At 50.6% G+C, this 21161-nt stretch overlaps 2 protein-coding genes across 6 annotated transcripts in view; one reads left to right on the plus strand and one right to left on the minus strand.

The window, feature by feature from the left end:
* Positions 1-21161, plus strand: part of TBX4 (T-box transcription factor 4) — a 25289-nt gene continuing 4128 nt past the window's right edge. Inside the window, exons 1-6 of one of the 2 annotated variants that reach the window (XM_085521998.1) lie at positions 1-356; positions 1402-1560; positions 2329-2423; positions 11519-11638; positions 13135-13282; positions 20396-20548. In XM_085521998.1, coding sequence (XP_085378124.1) covers positions 1405-1560; positions 2329-2423; positions 11519-11638; positions 13135-13282; positions 20396-20548 — 672 coding nt within the window. In that variant the 5' untranslated portion in view covers positions 1-356; positions 1402-1404. Of the gene's footprint in view, positions 357-1263; positions 1561-2328; positions 2424-11518; positions 11639-13134; positions 13283-20395; positions 20549-21161 lie in introns of those variants that run through there. The other variant, XM_015880611.3, reaches the window with a different exon arrangement.
* Positions 13346-21161, minus strand: part of LOC146757381 (uncharacterized) — a 20938-nt gene continuing 13122 nt past the window's right edge. Inside the window, exon 5 of one of the 4 annotated variants that reach the window (XM_085522014.1) lies at positions 13346-13514. The gene's annotated coding sequence lies outside the window, so the exon portion shown is untranslated. Of the gene's footprint in view, positions 13515-15774; positions 15915-16345; positions 17193-21161 lie in introns of those variants that run through there. The other 3 variants (XM_085522013.1, XR_014936452.1, XM_085522015.1) reach the window with 3 other exon arrangements.

The following is a 21161-nucleotide window of genomic DNA, read 5'->3' on the forward strand; positions in this document are numbered from 1 at the left end:
GGGGCGAGCGGAACGGGCCCGGCGGAGCGGGCCGGAGCTGCTCAGTGGGGACGTGATTGACAGCGGCAACGTCAGCAACAGGAGGGGAAGGGAAAAGGGAGGGGGGAGACAAAGAGGGAGGGAGTCGAAAGGCCCCAAACTGGATCTTTATGGAACATTTTTCGCGAAGATCAAGGGAAAGTGAATCCGCGCAGTGGGGGATGCCCCGCACGCCGCTGCCATCGGGGGCCGCCGCGCCTCGCCCGGCCTGAGCGCCCCGCGCAGCCCCGCGCTGCCCCGCGCTCCCTTCATGCCGCAGCCGCCCCGAGGCGAAGCCAGGAGCCCCCCGCTGCGCCCGCTGCCCCCCGGCCGGCAGTGTGAGTCCGGGGCTCGGCGGAGGGAGGGAGGCAGGGAACCGAGGGAGGGAGCGCGATGCGGTTCAGCCCCGCAGCACGCCGGGCCCCGGCCTCTGTCCCCGCGGCCTGCGCCGTCTCTGTACCCGGCTGCTGCCCCTGCTCCTGCCGCCCCGTCCGAGGGAAGGGGTGCGGAGCTCGGGCAGAGGGTACAGAGCTGCATACGGTGCTGCTCGTGCAGAACCGAGCGAGCCGCGTGTCCCCTTGCACGGCCCTGCGAAGCACCGCTGAGACGGGAGCTGGAGCTCCGTGGTCCTCAGCCCTTCATATGGAGGAGTGGGGCTGGCAGCGGAGCGCTCCGTCGGTGCTACAGCTCCGGGGGACGTCAGCCGGTGTCGGGGCGAGCACGGCAGGGGCTGGGAACCCGCAGCTCCCCGCGTCCGTCCGTCCCTCCGCGCAGTAAAAGTCGGGCTTGATGCGCGGCAGCCCCAGCGGAGCTGTCAGGCCTTATCTTTATTGGCTTTTCCCAGTCTCCTTCCAAGTTTAAGAGGGGCCCTTTTATCTCAAGCCCTGCACTCCGCCTGTTTACGCTGCCCGGCTCCGCCGCAGCGCTTTGCCCGCAGCCCCGAGCGCCGTCGCGGAGCCCCGACGGGACGGGGACAGAGTAACCGCCGGGCCGGGCCGCTCTCCCCGGCCGGTATCGGCCTCGTACGGTGACAAAAAGCGGGGAGGGGAGGAGAAGTGAGGAAGGGTCGGGGCGGGGAGGCTGCGGTCACATCTAAACTGAGCTGCCGAGGCCTCGATCTGGAGCACGGCCACGCGTGGGCGGCCCCCCTCGGGAGGGCAGGCGGGTCCGGCCCGGCTCGTCCAGGCTCTACCGGGCACAACGGCTTCCCCCGGGGCCCGGGGTGTCACGTCCCAGTCTGCCGAGCTCAGGCGGAGGGACCGCCGCCTAAAGAAGCACCTTCGGGCCTGACCCCGTCGGTGGCAGCGGCCGCGTCGGAGCACTCGAGCTGGACGAAGCACCCAGTGCTGCGAGCTAACGGTGCACCTCTCTTCACCCCCTAAGGAAATGCTCCAGGAGAAAAGCCTGTCTGAAACCGAGGAAGGGTTTCCAACAGCCCCCGCACCCGGCCATGCGGACTCCTCCGCGGGCTCCCCCGTCCTCGGCGTAGCCGGGGGCAGCAACACGCCGCTCAGCAGCCCGCAGCTCCCCGACCCCGAGCAGGTACGCACGGACCGCGCCGTCGAGCAAACGGGCACCGCTGCCCATCGTGTCCTGCCGGGTCGGGAAAGCCGCTTCTGCTCTTGGTGAGGTGCCGGAGCTTCTCTCGGCCGCGCTTCTTTCCAGGCAATGGGTCGGAGTATCGCAAGGAAATCGCTATTTTCAATTACTATAATTTTTTCCCACTTGGTTTATTTATGTCTCTTCGCCCCTCGGTGCCGTTATTCTGCACGGACACATTCCGAGCAGCGTCCTGCCCGGCGGTGCCTTTCGGTGCCGGTTTTGGAGTTGCTGCTTTATTTTGGTCTATTATTTTAGCTAAATGAAACCTGCGCCGTCGCTGCTGCTCAGCCCCCATCCCGCGGAAAGTAACGCGTTCGCTCCGCTCTCAGCCGAGCAGAGCCGGGCGGCCCAGCCGTGTCCCTACGGCCATTCCCGGTTCGTTTAGGGAACCCTCGGGCGCCGTCGGGGACCGCCTGTGCCGTCGGGGCACAGAAACCCCTATGGAAAAACGATAATAATACCAAAACCTTTCAGAAATCCCTTTGGCCGCGGTGCCCGGCCTGGATGTAAAGCTCTGCAATTCCAAGCGAGCTCCGTTTGTTGCTTTGATTTTTGGCAAAGGGCGGTGGAATTTTCGGTACCTTCTCCTACGCTGAGCTTCAGCTCTCCCCGTTGCCCCGGTGCCGTCGGACGGCCCTTCCCCGGGCTCTCCTCGGCCTCTCGTTGTTATTCTCATCCTGTTTGTTTTATTTCACTTTATATTTGCAGACGATAGAAAATATCAAAGTCTATCTCCACGAGAAGGAGCTATGGAAGAAGTTCCATGAAGCGGGCACCGAAATGATCATAACCAAAGCAGGCAGGTCAGTGAGCATCCCCGCGGCTCTTTTGTTTCTGATCCGTCCTAAATGCCCCCATCCCTTGTCCCCATCGCTGCGGTGCCGCAGTCGGTGCCGTTAATAGAATTATTTTGTCACCGTGAGGCCGGATTTCAGGGCGATCGTTTTCTCTCTGCAAACTCTGAGTGTGCTGGAATGTGCTGGAATGGGGTGGCAGCGAGGAGTGGATGCAGAGAAGCGTTGGATGCATTTAATCCCCGCTCTCTTTGGTGCTGCTTCTCTTTATTATTTTTAGTTTCCTTATCAATTGGGTTTTTTTAAAGGACTTTATCGTAATTGCGGCTCAACTTTTAGGTTATTTTTTACCCCTCTACTCTGCACAATGGGACGTTTGGTACCAAAACGGTGCGAAGGTTTAGGATGTGCTTTTAGGTTCAAAACTGGGATATTGAGAGGTGACGCTTCCCAGGCCATCGTGAGCAAATCCTGCCATTCCTTAGAAGCGAAATTGGTCCGAACTGGATCCAAATCACAGCGCCTTCACTCGAGGCCGGGTCGGGGGAGGGGTTGGGGGGTGCACAGGGCCCGTCCGGGCTCGGAGAGCTGCAGGGATGGCGGAGTGGGACACAAAGCACAGGGGGCCCCCACTCCTCCATCCTCCCAGCCCTCCATGAGCAGAATACAACCGCTGTGAGCATTCGGCACAGAAATACGTTCCTTTCCAACAAAGCTGCGCGGTGCCGGGCTGCGGCGGAAAACCCGAATTGCCGAACTTGGGTGTTTAAATGAGTTTAATTCATTTTAACTCATCGAAACTTCAGTGGGCGCAGAGCTGGGGGCTCGGGGGCTGGGGAGGGGGTTGGGGGATGTTTCCCTTCTCCCGGTGCCTCCCAGCCCACGGCCCACGTTCGGAGCCACTCACTGCCCCATCCGCACCTTGGGAGGAGGTGCCGGGCCGGAGCTGCTCCCTTCTGTCGCTCTTTGTTTTGTATACGAAGCGATCGGTCAGGTAACTGCCCTTATCGCGTTGTGTAGGGCTCGTTCTGTGGCTTCGGCTGATGGGAAGAACCGGATCCGTTCTGATAGGGCCGCTACTTGAGGCAGCCGAGGCGGGGGGGATCAAGACCTCAAATATTTTACCCTTAATTTATAGTATCTGAGCGTGTCTGCTCGGGAGGTGTAATATCTTTACCAAATTCTAGACCCTAAGCATCCCAAATGTGCATGTTATCTCTTTGTAAGTCTTAACGTGGATTGTTTAAACAAATCCATATGGGTAGGGCTCAGCCCCACATTCTTTGTCCGGAGGAGCTGGCACTGCACCCCACACCTTCGCCCCGAGATGGGGCGGCAAGGGGGTGGGGAGGACAAGGCAGTGGTGGGGCACAGCGCTGCTGGGTGACAACCAGAGCGGCTTCTAAAATTCGGATCAGTGAAATAAATAGAGACATAGACGCAGCGTTAACAGGAAATTAATAGTATAGATGTGTTTAACAATAATAATATTAATAATAAAGCAAAAAGAAAGAAAACCAAAAGAAAAACCCTCGTGCCGAAATTCCCCAAATTCCCCAAAACAAAACGGTGATTTTAGTTCTTTTCCCTGCGTCCAACTGAAAACAGCCTCAAAATGCGGGGCGAGGTTTTGTCGGCGCGGGCCGAGCAGCTCAGGTCCCTTCCTTTCCCCTTCATCCCATCTCATTCCGTCCCATTCGGCCCCGTCCAATCCCGCAGACCCCCCCTCCCCCCCAGTGTCGGTACCGGGATCAGAGCGGTCCTGCGTTGCGAAAGGCAAAACGCAAACCGAGATCTACAGCAGGTTTCATTCCCCCTTCCATGCGAGCCGTTTAATAACAAACAGTGCCAATAACGAGCCTCCCCTCGACCCAATTAAAAAGAAAAAGAGGGTTGATGGAGGATTGTGTGTATTTGTATTTAGCGCTGAGGTGGAAGGGGGGGAGGGAAAGCGGCGGATTGCAGGCATTGATGGGGCCCGCATCCCCTCCCAACAGGCTCAGGGATGCTCCGCGGATGGGACCCCGGATAGTGGGGGCTGCTCAGCCCCAAAGGCACAAACGGAAAGGGATCGAGTCCCAGTATTTCAGTTAGCGACCCCTCCAAAAAGAATACATACATATATATGTATATAAAAGAGACTTTCGTGACAAGTTCGCTCCGTGGGGAGGAAACGCAAAGCTCAGCGGAAGCGCTAATTCGGCGGCCGCGGTGTAAAATGGGCTCTCTGTCTAAACAAGGCAAATATCGATAACGTGGGGTTGGGGGGAAGCGGGGCAGTCATCGGGTTCGTTCTTTGCGGCGCTCCGCAGAACGCGGCCACTATAAATTATGGGGAATTTAGGGCTGAGAATTACTTTGGGGGATTATTACTCCCTCTCAGGGCTGATCTGTAGGAGACATTAGGAGAGCGCAGCGAACTCAGCGCTGCAATAGGAATCGCGTTGTTGCCAAGAAAGCGTGATTTATAAAGTGGAAACATCTTTAAAATGCGCTCGCTATCTTTTTAATGTTCGGCTGCTTCATTGTGGGAGGGAAGAGGGAAAAAAAAAAAGAGAAAAGGAGAGAGATTATTTTATATTAAAAGGATCATCATAAGATAAAAAGTTTATGTTAGTGAAGTTCGCTGAACTCTGCATCCAGCCGCGCTTCCTTCGGCCGTAAAACCCCGCACCTTTCGGGCCGAAGCCGTGGGGCTCTGAGCTCCGTATATCGGGGCTCTGAGCTCCGTATATCAGCGCTCCGTCCCCGTCCTCCCCCCCAGAGCTTCGCCCTAATTACGAATTTGCCCTCGGGAGAATTTTCTCGTGCCGCTTTTTAGAGGATGAAGACGCTGCTCCGTGGGCCAAAGCGGGTTGAGGGGCTGCGTAGGGACGGGGGGAAGGAGAAGGGGGCCGGGAACGGCCTTGTCGGATCCCCAGTCCCAGCCCCGACGGGGCGGCTGCTGCCGCTGCCCCGCGTGGTGCCATGCGGGGCCCCGCGCCCTCATTGCTCCAGCAGCCCCGACGGGGCGGCCGCTGTTCAGGCTGCGAGCACCCACTGGCCGTTCCTTTTATTTCTATAGGACACGAATATCCCCAAATCTTCCCCGAAAAATAGTTTTCCGGGCTGTTGTGTTCAGACAAATGAATGAAATCGAGCTGGAAGGGGCTAAAGGAGACACGCGGGGTTATGGCGTGGTGTAGAGCAGCGGGGTCCTCGCAACAGCCCCGTGCTACGTGCGGGGCTTTGCAGGGGGTGGGCAGTGAGGGGGCTGCGCTGGGTGTGTGGGTACGGCTGTTCAGGGCAGGGAGAACACGGGGTACTTCGCTCTAATTCCTCTTTCCCAATGTGACTTCATTTAAGTGAACAATTGCTGTTGGTGGTGTTGGGTTCTGTTGTTGTTGTTTGTTTTTTAACCTCGCGGCAAAACCCTCTGCAAAACTCCTCATTCTGTGTTCGATCTCTCCTTCCAAGTGCTGTTTTCGCAGGAAATGAATGTTCCCGTACACACTCGGGGCTCTCCTTTCTGCCAGCCTTCATTTAGCTTTGGCTGTTTGCTGGGGTTTCCAGGTGCCAATCCCTGTAGCTCTGCAGTTTCTATCCAGATATTGCAAGGGACAAAGAGTTTGATGCAGCCTAAAGGCAAATCTGTAATAAATAGCAGCTCACGTTTACCATGAAGAAAAATAAGTCGTTATTATATAGCAGCACCACCTGCTCAGGGATGGGAGCAGGAGATCATAGAATCGTTTGAGTTGGAAGGAACCCGAAAAGGTCACCCCGTCCAACTCTCCTATGATGAACAGGGAGATGCTGACCCTGAGTTCTGGGGGTGTAACAGGGACAGCCTCAGCCCGATGGTGGCAGGTTCTGAGGAGCATATGTAGGAAAATATTGCACAGGAAAAAGAAAAAAGAAAGGACTCAATAAAGTGGTTTGCATGTGTGGAAAAGACGCCCCCCCCCCCCAGCCCCCCTCTTTAGATGTTCAGGTTTCATTTTAAAAGTGGCTCGTTTCAGTTTTAAAAAGAAACAAAATCTGTTCCCAATCAACTTTAGTAAACCAAAATAAAAGTAGTTTTTAGGACATCAAGGTCTGAAGAAGTATAACTGCTTTGGCTGAGCTGGTGCAGCTTTCCTCTGCGAATAATCCCTTAAAGGTTCAATTTTCCATGGCTCCGTAGGGCATGTGGATGCCCAGTTCTCATTACAATTAAAGGGAAACTTTTGTCCAGAACCTTCTGAGGCAGCTACAAGAATCTCTCCTGAAGGTTTTTGGTCCAAAAGTAAACCTTAATATCCGAACTGAGCGCTGGAATGTGAGCCATCAACTTAAAACTTGGAAATAAAGCGGATATTTCAGGAATGTTTGAGCTGTTCAGCCCTACATTTGGGGTCCCGGAATTACCCTCTTAGGGCAAAGTCCTGCTTGAGGGGAATGGAGATCATTGCTGTGCTGTTGGCCGCCCTGCTAACGATGTCGACAGCTTTGGCAAAGGGATGGAGTTCTGGCACGCCGGGCAGGGCAGGGATGGGATTTGTTTTTCATTCTGTGATCCTCACTGTTGGGCTCATGAAGATTTGGGATGCTCAGAGCTACGCCCGTTCCCAAAGCCTTCCCCGTGATGGCTGTTGGGTTTGGCCATGCACAGAGTAGAGGATGGAGGTCCCAGCACCACCTCGACACCCACGCAGGGGAGGACATGTTCCTCAGCTGTGGACGCAGCCGTGCAGTTAACCAAGTCCTCAAGTACGTGAGAAACAATGTTTTATTTAAAAACTGGATGCCAGAAAAAGGGGAAGAAAAAAAAACCCCAAAGAATGAAATTAAGCCTCGCCATCCCAAAATATAAAAATCCCTTAACTGTCTGACCTCTTCATCACTAGGTCATGGTCCTGCCACCAGATAAATCTCTCCTATCTGCCCATAGACTGAGAGTTCAATGTTGCTTGTGTTAGTGACAGTGAATTTGGGGCTGAAAAATGAACTACTGATGAGAACTCCTGTTGAACCTGTATTGTTTGTTATTCTGAGGCAAGGATCTGGCATGGGCTAATCCAGCACTTCAAAGTTAACTGCTCTTACTTTGTATACAGAGCGTCATAGCGGAGTGGCGTGGGTGATAAGAGAAATAAGGGACTGAGGTTAGGAGACACTGGGAAAATGGGACCCTGTTGGAAAACTCTTTGATCTCTTTAAAGTATTTTCTGAAAGCAAGAATCTATCAAAAAGGAAATGCCATTTAAAAGCCTAAAAGAAACAGCTGACATCCCCAAATTTGTTTTAATCTGCCCCGGAGAATATTATTTTTAAAGATGCGTGAAGTCAATGGAAGAAATATTTGTCAAAAGAAGGGAAATTAGGAAAAAGAGGAAAGTTCATCAGAATGAGAACGTGGTTCTTGGGGCCTCCACTCACCATTCCTTTCTCTCGTAACCATGAAGACAAGCGGTAACATCCATAGGCAGCCGTGACCAACTCTGGTGGGGAATTTAGGGCCGTGTTCTTTGTTCTTGGGGTTTTAGGTGTGCAGTCTGCAATGGTGCTTTGGGAGCATCGCTGGGGGCATCTCTGCCCACTTCTGAGGAGGTGGCCTTCAACACGTTGGCCAAAATGCTGAGTGATTTTTGTTTTGCTTTTCAGATTGTTTTACACCCCCGACGTGCCACAGGGATCCCTTCCCAGATAGGGCTGTGCTTAAGTGTCTGAGTGCCCAATCCCTGCACTTTTCTTGCCCACCCCAATACCAAGGACTGCAAAATCACTGCCTGTCCTTGAAACCTTCATCCTGTTGTAAGTGCTGTTGAAAAACAAGCCTTCACCTTCTGAGCAGCTGAAGGACTTTGGCACATTTTTGCCCCAAAGAGACAGAAGGGAGCCCTTGGCAGTACCAGGGCCAGCACAGGATGCAGGGAGAGCTCCAGTTCCTCTGTTCCCATGTGCTCCAGAGGGCACTGACTCAACCCTTAGCAGGACATGGTTGGGGCTTCACAGGGCTGTTGTCCCCTGTTCCCTGTCACCATGTCCCAGTTCTCCTACACCGACCTGGACTGAGATATGGGTCAGATGCCCATGAGCCTGAAGGGAATTTCTACCCCAAATAATGAAAGCAAAGCTTTCCTCTTATTGCTCTGATCCAAATCCAACCAACCAATTACACATTAATTAAATTTTGTTTGAACATAATAGGAGCCTTGGCTCCATGTCAGTAACTGCTCCACAGCTGAGGGGATTGGGTAGCAATAGAATAAATAAATAAACAAGGGATGCTTATTCTAACAGTTCATTTTAAAACAATTTGTGAATATCACATAGAGATAAAATGTGCCTTGCATAAACTTAGCTAAGCAGTGACTGCTTCATTATCAGAACAAATAATTCACCAGCACATCATCTTTGAAGCTTGGGAGGGCTCTGGAATCATGCTGCTTGTTTATTTTCCTGGCTTTTGCTGTTTTTGGTACATTTCATCTGCACCAGAGCTGTGCCAGAGCCCTGCTTGTGGGACACAGAAATGTCCCCATCCATGTCCTGATGTCCAACAGAAGGGTTCAGGAGCCCCTCAAGGTTTGGTCTGCATGGTCCCTTCTGCACTGAGAGGGGATGGGGAAGGGGAGAAGAGCATTTGGATGTGTCCAAAATTGAGGTCTGTCAACCCAGCTCTTGCTGGGTGCTTGTGCAGGGCCATTCCCATGTTGGGCCTTTCAAAAATAGGGCATAAAGGGGAAAAAACTCAATGTGGGGGCAGTGGTGGCATTTGCACACATCAGGGGCTTGCTGCATGCTGGGACACCTCATCCCAGGGCTTTGGATCCAAACTGAAGGTGGACAGGCAATGCCTGAAGCTCTACTCGATGTCGGTTTTGCCCTTTGCTGCATACCCAGCACAGAATCCCACCAAGATCCCCAGAAACCCCAAATTTACCATTTTCATAACCAGTCCTGGCAGGATCGAGTGCGGCAAAGCAGCCGGTGGAACTCTTGGCCGCTCTCAATGATCAAGTGAGCTATTGTCGGGGAAAGTTGGCCAACGTGCCCCATCCTCTGCGAGAACGCCCATCCACAGGGGAGTTCCTGCCCAGAGCCATGAATCGAGCAGGCAGATGCTGGCTGTGTCCCAGCGCGCGCTGGGAGCTGCACGGAGCCACACAGGTTCTGTGCTCCGTGCACTTTTATTCCTAAGTGAAGCTCTGGGATGGCTTTGAGTTGGATGCGGTGCTCCGCTTTGCCATGCCTCCCCACCAGCAATGCACAGCCTGTGTTTGTATCCTATTGCAAGGATGTATTTACTAAACCAGCCCCTGCCAAGGGGTTGAGAAATATGTTTTCATTAAGAAAATTAAACTGACAAGTCCCTGGACGGCGCATTAGTTGCATATATATATATATATAATTTTTTTTAAAGGCCAGAATGCAGCAGCTAATAATAATGATGAAATGGTCATGAGCAGCCAAATTACTAAAACCTACCCCGTGTTTTCCTGGAAAAGAATGTGGGGAGTTGGCAAACGTGGCGGCGGCTGCTGACGGCTGAGCCCAACGCTACCACCGTGAGATAGCGAGCGGCGCGCAAGTTAAGCAACACCTCCCATCAGATGCGGGTCCCCATTTGTTATCCTTAAAGAATTCCGGCTGTATATATTATAGTAGTACTTTGGCTCTTTGTATTTATTTTAGAGGGCTATACGAAAGAACATTATAAACTCAGGCATGTCCATGCTGTATGAACTCCATATGCTGAAGCTTAATTTTAAACGCCATTAAAAAAGCACTTAACATTTACAATATATCAGTCCGGCTACTTTAGCAGCTTGGATGGGCTTTGGTAAATGAAATGATTGAGGGAAAAAAGAAAATCAGAAGCTCAGTGTTATAAAACTCGGGTACAGCGCAGCGACCATCAGATCGCATCGTTCCCTTTGCTGGTTTTTAATCTGTTCCTCCTCTTCTTGGGTTCATTTTTAAATGTAATTTTAAGGCCTATTTTTTAATATTTTTTTTAATTAAAAAAAAAAACCAAAACTTTTGGCATTCAGATTGGATTCCTTATGCAATTTTTTTCGATGTGTGAATTGGGCTGTGTATTCACAAATTGAAATGTCCTACTGTATTTATACAGGTGCTTACCTGTATGAGGGCAAGGTTAAGAGGAGCGCAGAGTTTATGAATGAAAATCAAATACGGACATTGGTAAACCACCCCTTTTTAGTCCCGGCTAATTACATGGTAAACATCTGGAATTTATGCAGGGCATGTAAAAGAGTCGATTGAGATGATTTCAAACAGGGCCCATTTTGTTGCCTTCTCCCCACGCTGCTACAAAATGGTGCTTCTGGACCAAGAGGGTGGCAGAATGGCCTCCGGCGGAGCAGCAACATTAGGGCTTAATTAGAACAATCAACGACCCCAGAACAGAAACATTTTCATCTCTCATCCCCTTGTACTGGTGGTAAGGAGATGTCGCAGCCCACTGGGTGGCCATCTTGGCCGACTGATGGAAGAGCATGGTGAGCTGGTTTGCTCCATTGACTTAGTTGGTGCATTTTGTTTTCTAACTGGGTGAGGAGGAGATTGGGAAGATGGAGCCAAGAGAATAGCGGCTCAGAGGATGTGCTGCATAGGAACTCTTGAGTCACGGCCTGAACCACTGATTGATCTCCTGGGGAAGGGACCCAGTCAGCCCTGGCAGCACAGGTGAAGGCAATTCAGCTGTGTGACTGGAAGGGGTGGAGCCTGGCTGCACCTCTCTCAGACCCCAGTTAAGGGATGAGTGCCACTGAGGAAGGGTCTGTTAGATCACATATATATTGGTCATATATACTGATAAAATACCAAAAGATTCTGTTTAATATTGCAAAGATTTCTTAGATTAGTGAGATATGCACAAATATCTTTAAAGATAGATGATTGCAGTGAAGCTCTCCATTCCCATGCACAGCCCCTGCTTGGGAAAGGGCAGTTCTCACTCTGGCATCATATAGACAGCAATCTGCTTTATAGCTCCTTTGTCCCAGCTTGGATTCACCATGCACTGGTGGTGGAACTGACGTCTGGGGCACTGCTCTGTGTTTCCATCTACTGTGTGCTGCTCCCTCATGTGTTAACCCTTTGCTTTTCCTAAGGAGGATGTTTCCAAGCTACAAGGTCAAGGTGACTGGAATGAACCCCAAGACCAAGTACATTCTGTTGATTGACATCGTTCCAGCCGATGACCACCGGTACAAATTCTGCGACAATAAATGGTAAGAGGACGCTCCCATGTTTGCTTTCCTTTCATTATGAATTGTAGTTGGATGGATAGTTCCACTGCCCATGGGTGAGGATAGTGTCCTAGAGCTCTGGCACGGAGTGGCCATAGACCCAGTGACCATCAGTGGCTGAAAGTTAAAGCCACAAAATACTAAATAAAGTACTCTGGACAAGTCAGGCAATTACCTGCTGGTAGATGTGGATCAACCAGCTCCAAAGGTCTGGAGGTTATCTCAGAGGAGATGCCATAGGTTGCTTGGCCTAATGTAGGCATATGAGAGTGAGCCCACAGCCTGAGTGTGCCAGGGGCTGGAGGGGGTGACCCAATGGTACGTTTTGGCCTTAAAATCACAAATCTATGGGAAATGAGAAAAGTTGTACATTTCTTTCTCCAGCAGCAATATTTTACATTTGGGGATGAGCTATGAAATGTGGGGGAACAGCTCTCCCACCCACCGCCTCTTTCCTCTCCATTCAGTGTTCTTCCACCAGAGCTTCTCCCTCTTTTGTAATTCCCTGCCTTTGCTGTGTCTTTGATAGTAAAGTTTCTTACCCCAGAGGCAGATGGGTTTTGCTTTCTGACAAAGGGAGCATGTTTTTTTCCCTTTTGTTTTTCCCCAAAACAATGCCCAGCAGCCTCCCTTACTGAGAATGGGCTGTGCTGGTCTTTTCACCATGCAGCAGTAAGCAGAAAGTCAGGACAAGCCATGGAAATCTTGGTATTCATTTCAATGGGAACAGCAACATCCTATAAAGCTGCAGTAATTCACTTGCACATTAGGGCTGCTCTAGATTACAAAAATTCCTTTTCTGCTCCCTTTTGTCCTGCAGTGCCGTTGGGTAAGAGGAGTAGATGGAGCGCGCAGCCCACTTTGTGCCTTAACCATTAAGCCCAGGATGATGGATAGTTGTTAACTTTGTTTAATTTAGCTTTTGCCAGCCCTAGAGCTGTTTCCCCTTTTCATTTTATTGCTGCTGGAAAGTCTCTGTTGTTTTTGGTCATAATGCTTTTATTGGTGTTTTATGAGAAAAGAACAATACACAGTAATGGGGGAGCTGCCACGGAGCGATGCATCGCAGTGAGGTTTCACATCAGTCAGTGCTGGTGGATGGGCTGGATGTGTGGGAGAGGAGGGATGTGGGCGCAGAGGGCAGCACCCAACCCTGTCCCATAGGAGCTGACACTGAGTGCTGTCTGCAGAATTGTCTTCTGCTGGATGGCCTTGAAAGGCTTCATCTGTGTCCAGCCTTCTCCAAAGACCCAAACAAGGTGTCCTCCTTGGTGAATGTCAACACCATGACACGAGGAGATGATGGCTCAGCTCTGCCAGCTGTGACACTGGACAAAGAGCTCCCATGGGCAGTGGAAGCCTCTTGGACACCCAGTATGGCCCCCAGGACACAGCTGCTCTGGGGTTTGCAAGGGGAGGTCGATGGTAATGCTTTGTGTGGGGCTGTCAGTGCTGCAATCTGACTGCTGTGCTTGCAGGATGGTGGCTGGGAAGGCAGAGCCAGCCATGCCCGGCCGGCTGTACGTGCACCCCGACTCACCTGCCACTGGAGCACACTGGATGCGGCAGCTCGTGTCCTTCCAGAAGCTGAAGCTCACCAACAACCACCTGGACCCCTTCGGGCATGTAAGAGAGAAGTTCTTTGAGGGCAATCCTTTGGGTTGGGCCCATAATGAGCATGCTGGGTGCGATGAAGGGATGGATGCTGGATGCAGTGCTGGGTGAGATGCAGGGATACAGAATAGGCTGTTGCATGGTCACAGGGATGTTGTGGGGTTTTAAGCCCAGATGTTGCCACTGAAGCTTGCAGAAACAAGTTGTATGAAGGTGTTTTTTCTCCAGGCTGGCTTTAGTGGTCCTATAAAAGATGGAGTATTTCATTTGGAATATATTAATTCGTGTCTATGGTGAATGCAGTAGTGAGAAATGAGCAGTTATCTACCCCAGTGTGTTTAACAATACACCTGATGTCTTCTACTGTCCCAGTTGAAAGTCACATAGAAACAAACCAACCTCAGTGGGTGGAGAGAGGGAAATAGGGTCCAGAATGTTCTCTGCGCACACAGTTTTCTGTGAGTTTCCCACTCCCAAAGCCATGTACACATGTCCCGGTGCTGCTGCAGAGCGGCTGTGCCAGCCCTGCCCCTGCCCTGATTGCTGACCCCAAAGGCTCCATGCTGACATTATCAATCACAGCCCCCGCAATCCTTCACTCATCTTTAAGGGTGAAAGCATCAAGGCAGTGAAATGGGAACAGCCCTACGGGGTTGTGCAGGAGGAAGCAGAGCCTCATGGCAGAGCTGAAGTGTGCACAGCTGCCCTGTGCCACTCGCTGTGCAGTGTCCCTCCTGCAATCCTATTGCATTTTCCCTTTGCATGGAAGTGTGGCTTAGTATATATTGCTGTTTATGTTGTAAAATGTAAACCATAAAACACACAGGATGTTCGGTGTGACCGTAAAACAAACAGGATGTGTGGTGTTGCTTTTGCAATGCTAAATGGTTGCTTCTCCCAACTGTGTCATTACTTAACTTCAATTTTAACACAGCTTTCGAGTTGGGAAGAGCCTTTCTCCTCCTTCTGTCAGTGCTCTGTCCTGCCATGGAGCTGTACCATGACACGGATGGAGCTCCCTTTGTGTGGGGTTCGGCCACTTCTCCGACAACCCCTCTTGAGGCCGCTCAATGAGCAACTTGCTTTTGAACAACCTGGGCTCAGCACCCACTCCCTGTGAAGGTTCAGGGCAAGAAATACTGCAGACCACAGTCCCACTCCTGCACAGGGCACTGTGTTGTGCCAAATCACTCCTTCTCCTTTCTAGGAATCCATCCCAGCCATCGCAGCCCCTCTCTTGAAGCAGCCTAAAGCAAACAAGTGCGGAAAGCCTCGTGGTTTGTTTGCTTCTCGCTCTCCAGCGCTGCTGGCAGGCTGTTTCCTTTTGTCATTGATTTCCTCCAAACCTCAAAACCCACAGCTTCAGGCTGTGCTGGGGCAGCACTGCAGGCCATGGGCAGCAGTCCTTGTTCAGTGAGCCGTGCCCTGCTCGGGTGCTGTGACAGCTGTGTAATGGCACAGCTCTGTGCAGTTTTTCAAGGAAGAATAGAATAGAAATTGAATTTTCAAGAAGAAATGAAGTGCAGAGCACTGTGATCTGCCTGCTGACTCCCATGGGGGAGCTGTGGGAGCTGAGGGAACATGTGCCCTCATGCAGTGCCTGCGGGGTGCAGGCTCCATGCTGATCGTGGGAGATTTTCCAACCATGAAAGGTTCCTTTCACATCAGGCTGAGCAACAGAGTTGAGAACGGATTAAGAAATCAGCAGTCAGTGAGATGGTTGGCTTTGGAGAGGTCACTCTGATGCTGATGAGAGCACTGAGTCACCAGTGCTCTGAGCAAAACCCTGATGCTCATGTTTTGCTAAGCAATGTGTGCTTTGGGTGACTGTCAGTGTGACTGTCTGACAGGGATGGGGATGAGGGGATAAGGATACAAGGACATGGGATAGGGACATGGGAGCATGAAGACATGGGGATGTGTGATGGGGACATGAAGACAAGGTGGCACCTCCTGCCTGCTGTGCTCCCAGGCACAAGATGAGCATCACTCCTCCCTGGGGAAGCAGGCTGTGCCCTGCCAAGTGCTGTTGGAGCCCTCAGCTGTGTGAGCCATCGTTACATCACAAAAACAACCGCTTGCTGGAAGGGACGCGGGATGCTGGTGTGTCTGTCAGGGGTTAGCTCAGGGCACACGGGGAAAAACTGAGCAAGTCTCAACAAGTGCTTCCACAGTGATAAATGCCCATGAATGGAATTCCTCTTTCTCCAGAGGTTTCAAGTATGTAAACAACAAAGCGGAGGGTGCCTGTGAGATGGCCCTTATGGCCGCAGGGTGCTCGCTGCAGGGATCTGCGTTCCTTTGCTGTTGTCTTTCTTGTTGGGTTTCCCTTCATCTCTTGCTACGAGGTGTTGCTGGAGCTGCTCACAATGGTGGCTCTCTGACAGAAAAGTCACTTGTTTTGGTTTTGCATGCAGTGCTGAGCAGTGCAGCATCAGAATGAGAGCAGAGCATTGAGGTTTGGTCCTCTATGGTGGTGGTGAGGACCCCTCTGAGATGCAGCCCCTACCCTGGGCTCAGCCCATCCCTTGGGCCAGCTGGGGAAGGGTGAGTGAGTGCATCATGTGGCTATTTCTGGCAGGCTGCAGCCAGGCCCATATTGGTTGGAAATTACACTCTTTTTACAGAATATATAAAAATATTCCTGCGGAAAAAACAGACAAGGAAACAGAGATTAGAAGTGGAGATGGGCACAGGAGGCAGCTGAGGCTTAGTTTCATCCCCCAGCACATTGCTGCTGCACCTGCCCCACTCCCCGGGACCTCTGAATCACTGCAGGGCTCTGTTCCTGCTCCTGATCTGGTTTGGTTTTGGAGACGTAATCTCCTGAGGCTTAAGGCTGCGGAGTGCTAGGGGGTGATCCATCACTTCTGCTGACATTTCAAGTGACATTCCTGATTTTTCTTGGCCCCAAACTTCTGTTTTCTGGCTTTACTCTTTAATGCTGATGAGTTTTTGTTACTTCTCTCTACATGTATTTTTTGTACCTTTGGTTTTATTTGATTATCACTTGGGTTTTCCTTCTCATTTTTTCTTTCAATTTCATCATATTTCTTTTTGCTTGCCAGGAACACCCAGGCCATTCATGTTCATGCCCTCTTAATCTTACAAAACCCCTCTCTTGTCACTCTCCTGCTGCACGCCATGTGGCCAGGCCAGGTCTGTGCCTTGGGCCACCATGCAATGGCACAGCTGTGGTGACACTGGTGGCACCCAGTGCCCCCTTTCTCTATCCATTTAAAACATTTAAAAAAAAATGCAACCCTTTTGTCTAAGTCTGAAGTCAGTTTTTAGGGATGGTCATGAAGAAGAGCTCACTCAGAATACCCAAGAGATGATATTGCCTTTCTTATAACCCATCAGCTTTAGGTGACGTCTTCCAGTTGTGTTATGGTTGAATGGCGACGCCCAGCAGAGAGCTTTGTGCTGGTGACTTTGTTCCTAAACCAAAGCAGCAGTGCTGTGCTGAGGCCATGGCACACGTCCCCACGATCACGGGGCACAGAATGTGTTCCCCTTCCCAGCATCTCTGTGTCAAGAACTCAGGGAACACCACTGCCCATTTCAGTTGATGTTAGGCAACAAAGGACTGAGAAAGAAAGAAAGCAAAAAATATCACATCATTGGCCATTGCACAGGGAACAATTTGTCTGAGCTCATGTTGAATCTTTTCCCAGGATTTTCCAGCCTCCCCCTCCTCTCCCCATTGTGCGGGCTGCCAGGATGCGCTCGGTGTGGGGCGGCTCCTCCAACACAGCCCTGGGTTCTGCTCCTACAGCGGCATCCTGGGGCCAGATGGGAACATGGAGGGTTGGGGCAGGTGTTGATGGAGCTGTGGAGGTTGCACATAGCGTTTGCTTGGGGCTGTTTGTGTTGTCATGGGTAGGATGTGACCCCCAGGCATGGGGCTGGGTGCTTCAGCCTAAAAAGAATAGAAGGAAGAAAGAAAGCAGCATAAAAATGTATGAAAATGAGAGATTTTCTATTAGTTATGATGTGATCCCCTGGGAGAAGCTATAAAATTATGTGGCTTTTTTCGTAGCCATTTACTATTCAATATAAAAAAGGCAGTTGCCATGGCAACCGCTGCATCATATGATATTTGATACCTTGGAGAAACAGGGAGTGCTCTTAAATCAACTCCCTGAATTTCATATGGAAGTAAATACATTTTACTGCTGATTTTGGGGATGACGATGGGGCCTTGCCTAGCTCTGTCCCTTTGGGCCTCATCCTGCAAAGTGGCAAACTCAGACCCTGCAGGATGAGACACTGAGATGCTCACACAGTGTTTTCTGAGCTGACATTAAATGGAAGGAGCAAATGACACCGTTTTTTGATATTTGCTCTTGAGTGGGGAGTGCCAAAAAAGGGGGGAAAAAATGAAAAAAAAAAAAAAAAAAAAAGAAGAAACGAACTATATTACGCTTTAAGTTCCAGCTGCCAACAGTGTGATTGCCACAAAGGAGTGAGGCAAGGGGGGTGGAAAATCCCATATCTGGGGGCCTGGACTTGGGGCCATCCATGGCCATCAGTGGGAGCACAGAAGCAATTCTGATCTCAAATCTGAGTTCCGTGTAGCCAAGCCCTGTCCCATCAATTAAAATGCCTCTCATTTTTTGACACAATTCTTTAAGTTAATCTTTCCACTGATGTTCGTCACTGCAGTGGAATTTACATTTGTTTTGCGTATTTTTAGCCAGTGACCGGTTTTCCACAGCAGCCTTTAAAAGTATTTATCCTGAATTGTTGGCGTTCTGATCGCGCAGGCGCAGAGGTTTACAGCTGAGGCCTGGGAGGATTTGTTTTGAATAATTTTCAGGGTCTTTGAGTGCATGGTTCTTAAACCAATGGCAAGCAAGCAGGATGCGTGTGCATTTCTTTCTTTCCAGCTAATTGGTGGTAGAAAAACAGACAGTGAACAGGTCAACCCAACACTTGTATCCTGCACCTGGGACAAAGTGATGAGTATTTCACCCTGGGGCAAAGGACAAAAGCACATTGCAGTGGCTTAGATTAAGCCATTTTGGTGTTTTTCCCCCTCAAATATCAAGCAGCTCAAAGTGAACCTCCGGGAGGATTTGTAGCCATGGATGTAACCATGAGCATCCGTCAGCAGTCCTTCCAAAGGCTTCTTCCAGGATCTGCAAAGTTGTGCTGGAAAAGAATCAGGCAAAAAAAAAAAAAAGGTTTTTAAAGGGATCATTATACCCCAGAGGGCACTGCTTTGGAGAGGAGGTAGGAAACAGGCTGCTCATCTACCCATTGGAAATCTTAAGTTAAATGGGTTTCTTGTTCCACCACTGACTTGCTCTGATTTGGAGCCACACGTTGCTTTGCCAGACCTGGGCAGCTGGGGACAGGAGGTGAGCAAAGCTCAGCACCCCTCAGCTTCTGCTCCAGACAACCCTTATTTATCAGCCCTTAATTATTGAAAATTGACGTGCCCTTTCTTATGAGCCTGAGCCTTCTGGCGTTGCTCATCTCGGCTGTTTTACGAGAGGCCGACACATGAAAGCACAGCAAGAGCTGCAACCCAAACCTGAGCCGACCCTCTCAGCTCTACAGCCTGCGTATCAGCAGCCACAAAGTGCTTCAGAGACGTGATTCAAAGCTGATAAAATGCCAAAAATTCCTCATTCTCTCTCTTGGGGAGCAAGGAGGGTTGTCTGGAAAACGTCAACAATAAAAATTGTGTTTAAGTGGTATATAATGCAGCCGGCTACTGTGGGCAGACCCATGTGGCCGGATGGAGGGGTGTGGGGTGCACAAGCCCTGAGCAGTGCCTCCTGTCCAGCTGGAGTGCAGCACTGCTGGGCTGTGAATGTCCAGTAGATCTCAGGGCAAACTTCTCTTTCTTATTATTTTTCACTTGAAATGGGCTAAATCCACACCTTGGGTAAACTAATGCAAATTGTGATTTTGTCCGTCCGTCCGTCCATCCATCCATCCATCCATCCATCCATCCATCCATCCATCCATCCATCCATCCATCCATCCTTCTGTCCTTCTTCCTGTGCACTAGCCTATCCATCCATCTCTCTGCCCATCCATCTGTTCACTGATTCCATCTATCCTCTATTCATTCACCCATCCATCTATATGTCCATCCGTCCACACACCCATCTCTCCACCACCTCTTGCAGACACAACCTGTACAGTGTCTCTGTCGATTCCATATCCCCATAGGGCTGAATGTGTCTTGTGGCTGCTCAAGGTGGTGGCCAGCCTGGGGACAACCCATCCCCAGGAACAACCAGGATGGGGACAGCTCCAGAAGATGGTTTGGGAGTGGGAAGAAGAGGCTGAAGAGTGGTGGGTTGAGGAAACCAGAAGCAAAGAATTTTTTCTTTGCCCAGAGACAGGAATAGAGGCTTTCTTAAAAACCCATCCCACTCCTTAGAAGAAAATCCATTTCTCAAAACCACTTTTTCTCTGTCACATGTGGGTGCAGCCATTCTTGTGGCAGAACAATGCGGCACCAGCCCCTGCGTGCCTTGGCAGAGCCCAGCGCTGTGCCCTGCATATACCAGCTGCCCTGGGGCCAGGGCTGAATAACCGCTGCTTCCCACAGCCCATTTGCACCATGTCCCACCTGCAGGGGTACCCACGGGGTCTGCTGCATGACCTGGTTGAAGCTTTCTCTTAGCAGCAGATGAAAGAAAAACACACATATATGTATATATATTTTTCCCTCTGTGGTTTCTGTGATATATATATATATTTTGCTTTTGCTATTTTTCAGCTCCGTAAAGTATTTTATGAGGAAGCTTTATGGACCAGTCTGTTGGTGAATTATATATATTCTGCAGCTTCAATGTGAGCTGGGAAAAAAATTTATGGCTTTGTTTCCACCCAGGCTGACTCTGTCCAATAGCAATAAGAAAAGGAGCGTTCAGCAGAAAAGCCCCAAGTTCAGTGCAGCAGCGCTTGCCAGAGCAGCAGATGCCCTCTCTGCCGTGGGTTGTACATGTTATACAATGTTGTTTTCCTCCACAGTTTGAGAGCAAAGCTGAAGCGTAGCGTTAGCGCTCTTCAGTGTCTTGCTAGCCAAGCTGTCAAGTGGCCAAGACTTGTCATTTTTACAAGATTGGATTGTTCACTTTAACACCAATTGTTTTCCAGATCATCCTCAATTCAATGCACAAATACCAGCCACGGCTGCATATTGTGAAGGCGGATGAGAACAACGCTTTTGGTTCGAAGAACACGGCCTTCTGCACCCACGTGTTTCCAGAGACGTCCTTTATCTCTGTGACCTCCTACCAGAACCACAAGGTATGGCACTTTGGGATCCAAAGGGGCTCATTTTGGGCAGTGTGCTCCTATAGCTTTGCTTGGGGAGGGCACAGAACTGCTCACAAAGCTGAGTTTCCACTGCGGCCCTTTAACCTTGAATCACAGCTGATGGGCCAGAGGATGCAGCTAAAGGGAAGCATGACAAGCGCTGGGTAACAGCAGCCTGGCAAGCCCTGATCATTCAGGATCTAATGAATTGGATAATAATAAACTCTAAGATGTCATTCAAAACAGGGAGCAAATCTAATAATGGCTGGGAAAAGCTTGCACATAAATCTACAGCAAAAAGTAATTATAGCATGTGTGTTTCGCAAGACACACAAGGAATGCAACCATAAAACCAAGCCTAGGAGCCTGCACTGTGGCTAGGAGGTGAAGACAGGAGGGGGCTCCAGGTTTTTGTGTTTTGTCTGTGGGGGGAACACAAAACACAAAGGCCTGGGGGCTGTGTGTTGGGTGTGTGGCACAGTGATGCATCGATTGCAGGACTGGGTTTCTCTTTATCTTTTCCATGCATTGGGTCAGGGCAGCGCTGGGTTGCAGTCCCATCTGCTGCAATTCCTGGGTGTCTCCTTCCCTGCTCCTCCCCTCC

The sequence above is a fragment of the Coturnix japonica genome, chromosome 22 (assembly GCF_054131305.1).
Source record: "Coturnix japonica strain WE chromosome 22, WE-NBRP24, whole genome shotgun sequence".
Taxonomy (NCBI): Eukaryota; Metazoa; Chordata; class Aves; order Galliformes; family Phasianidae; genus Coturnix; species Coturnix japonica.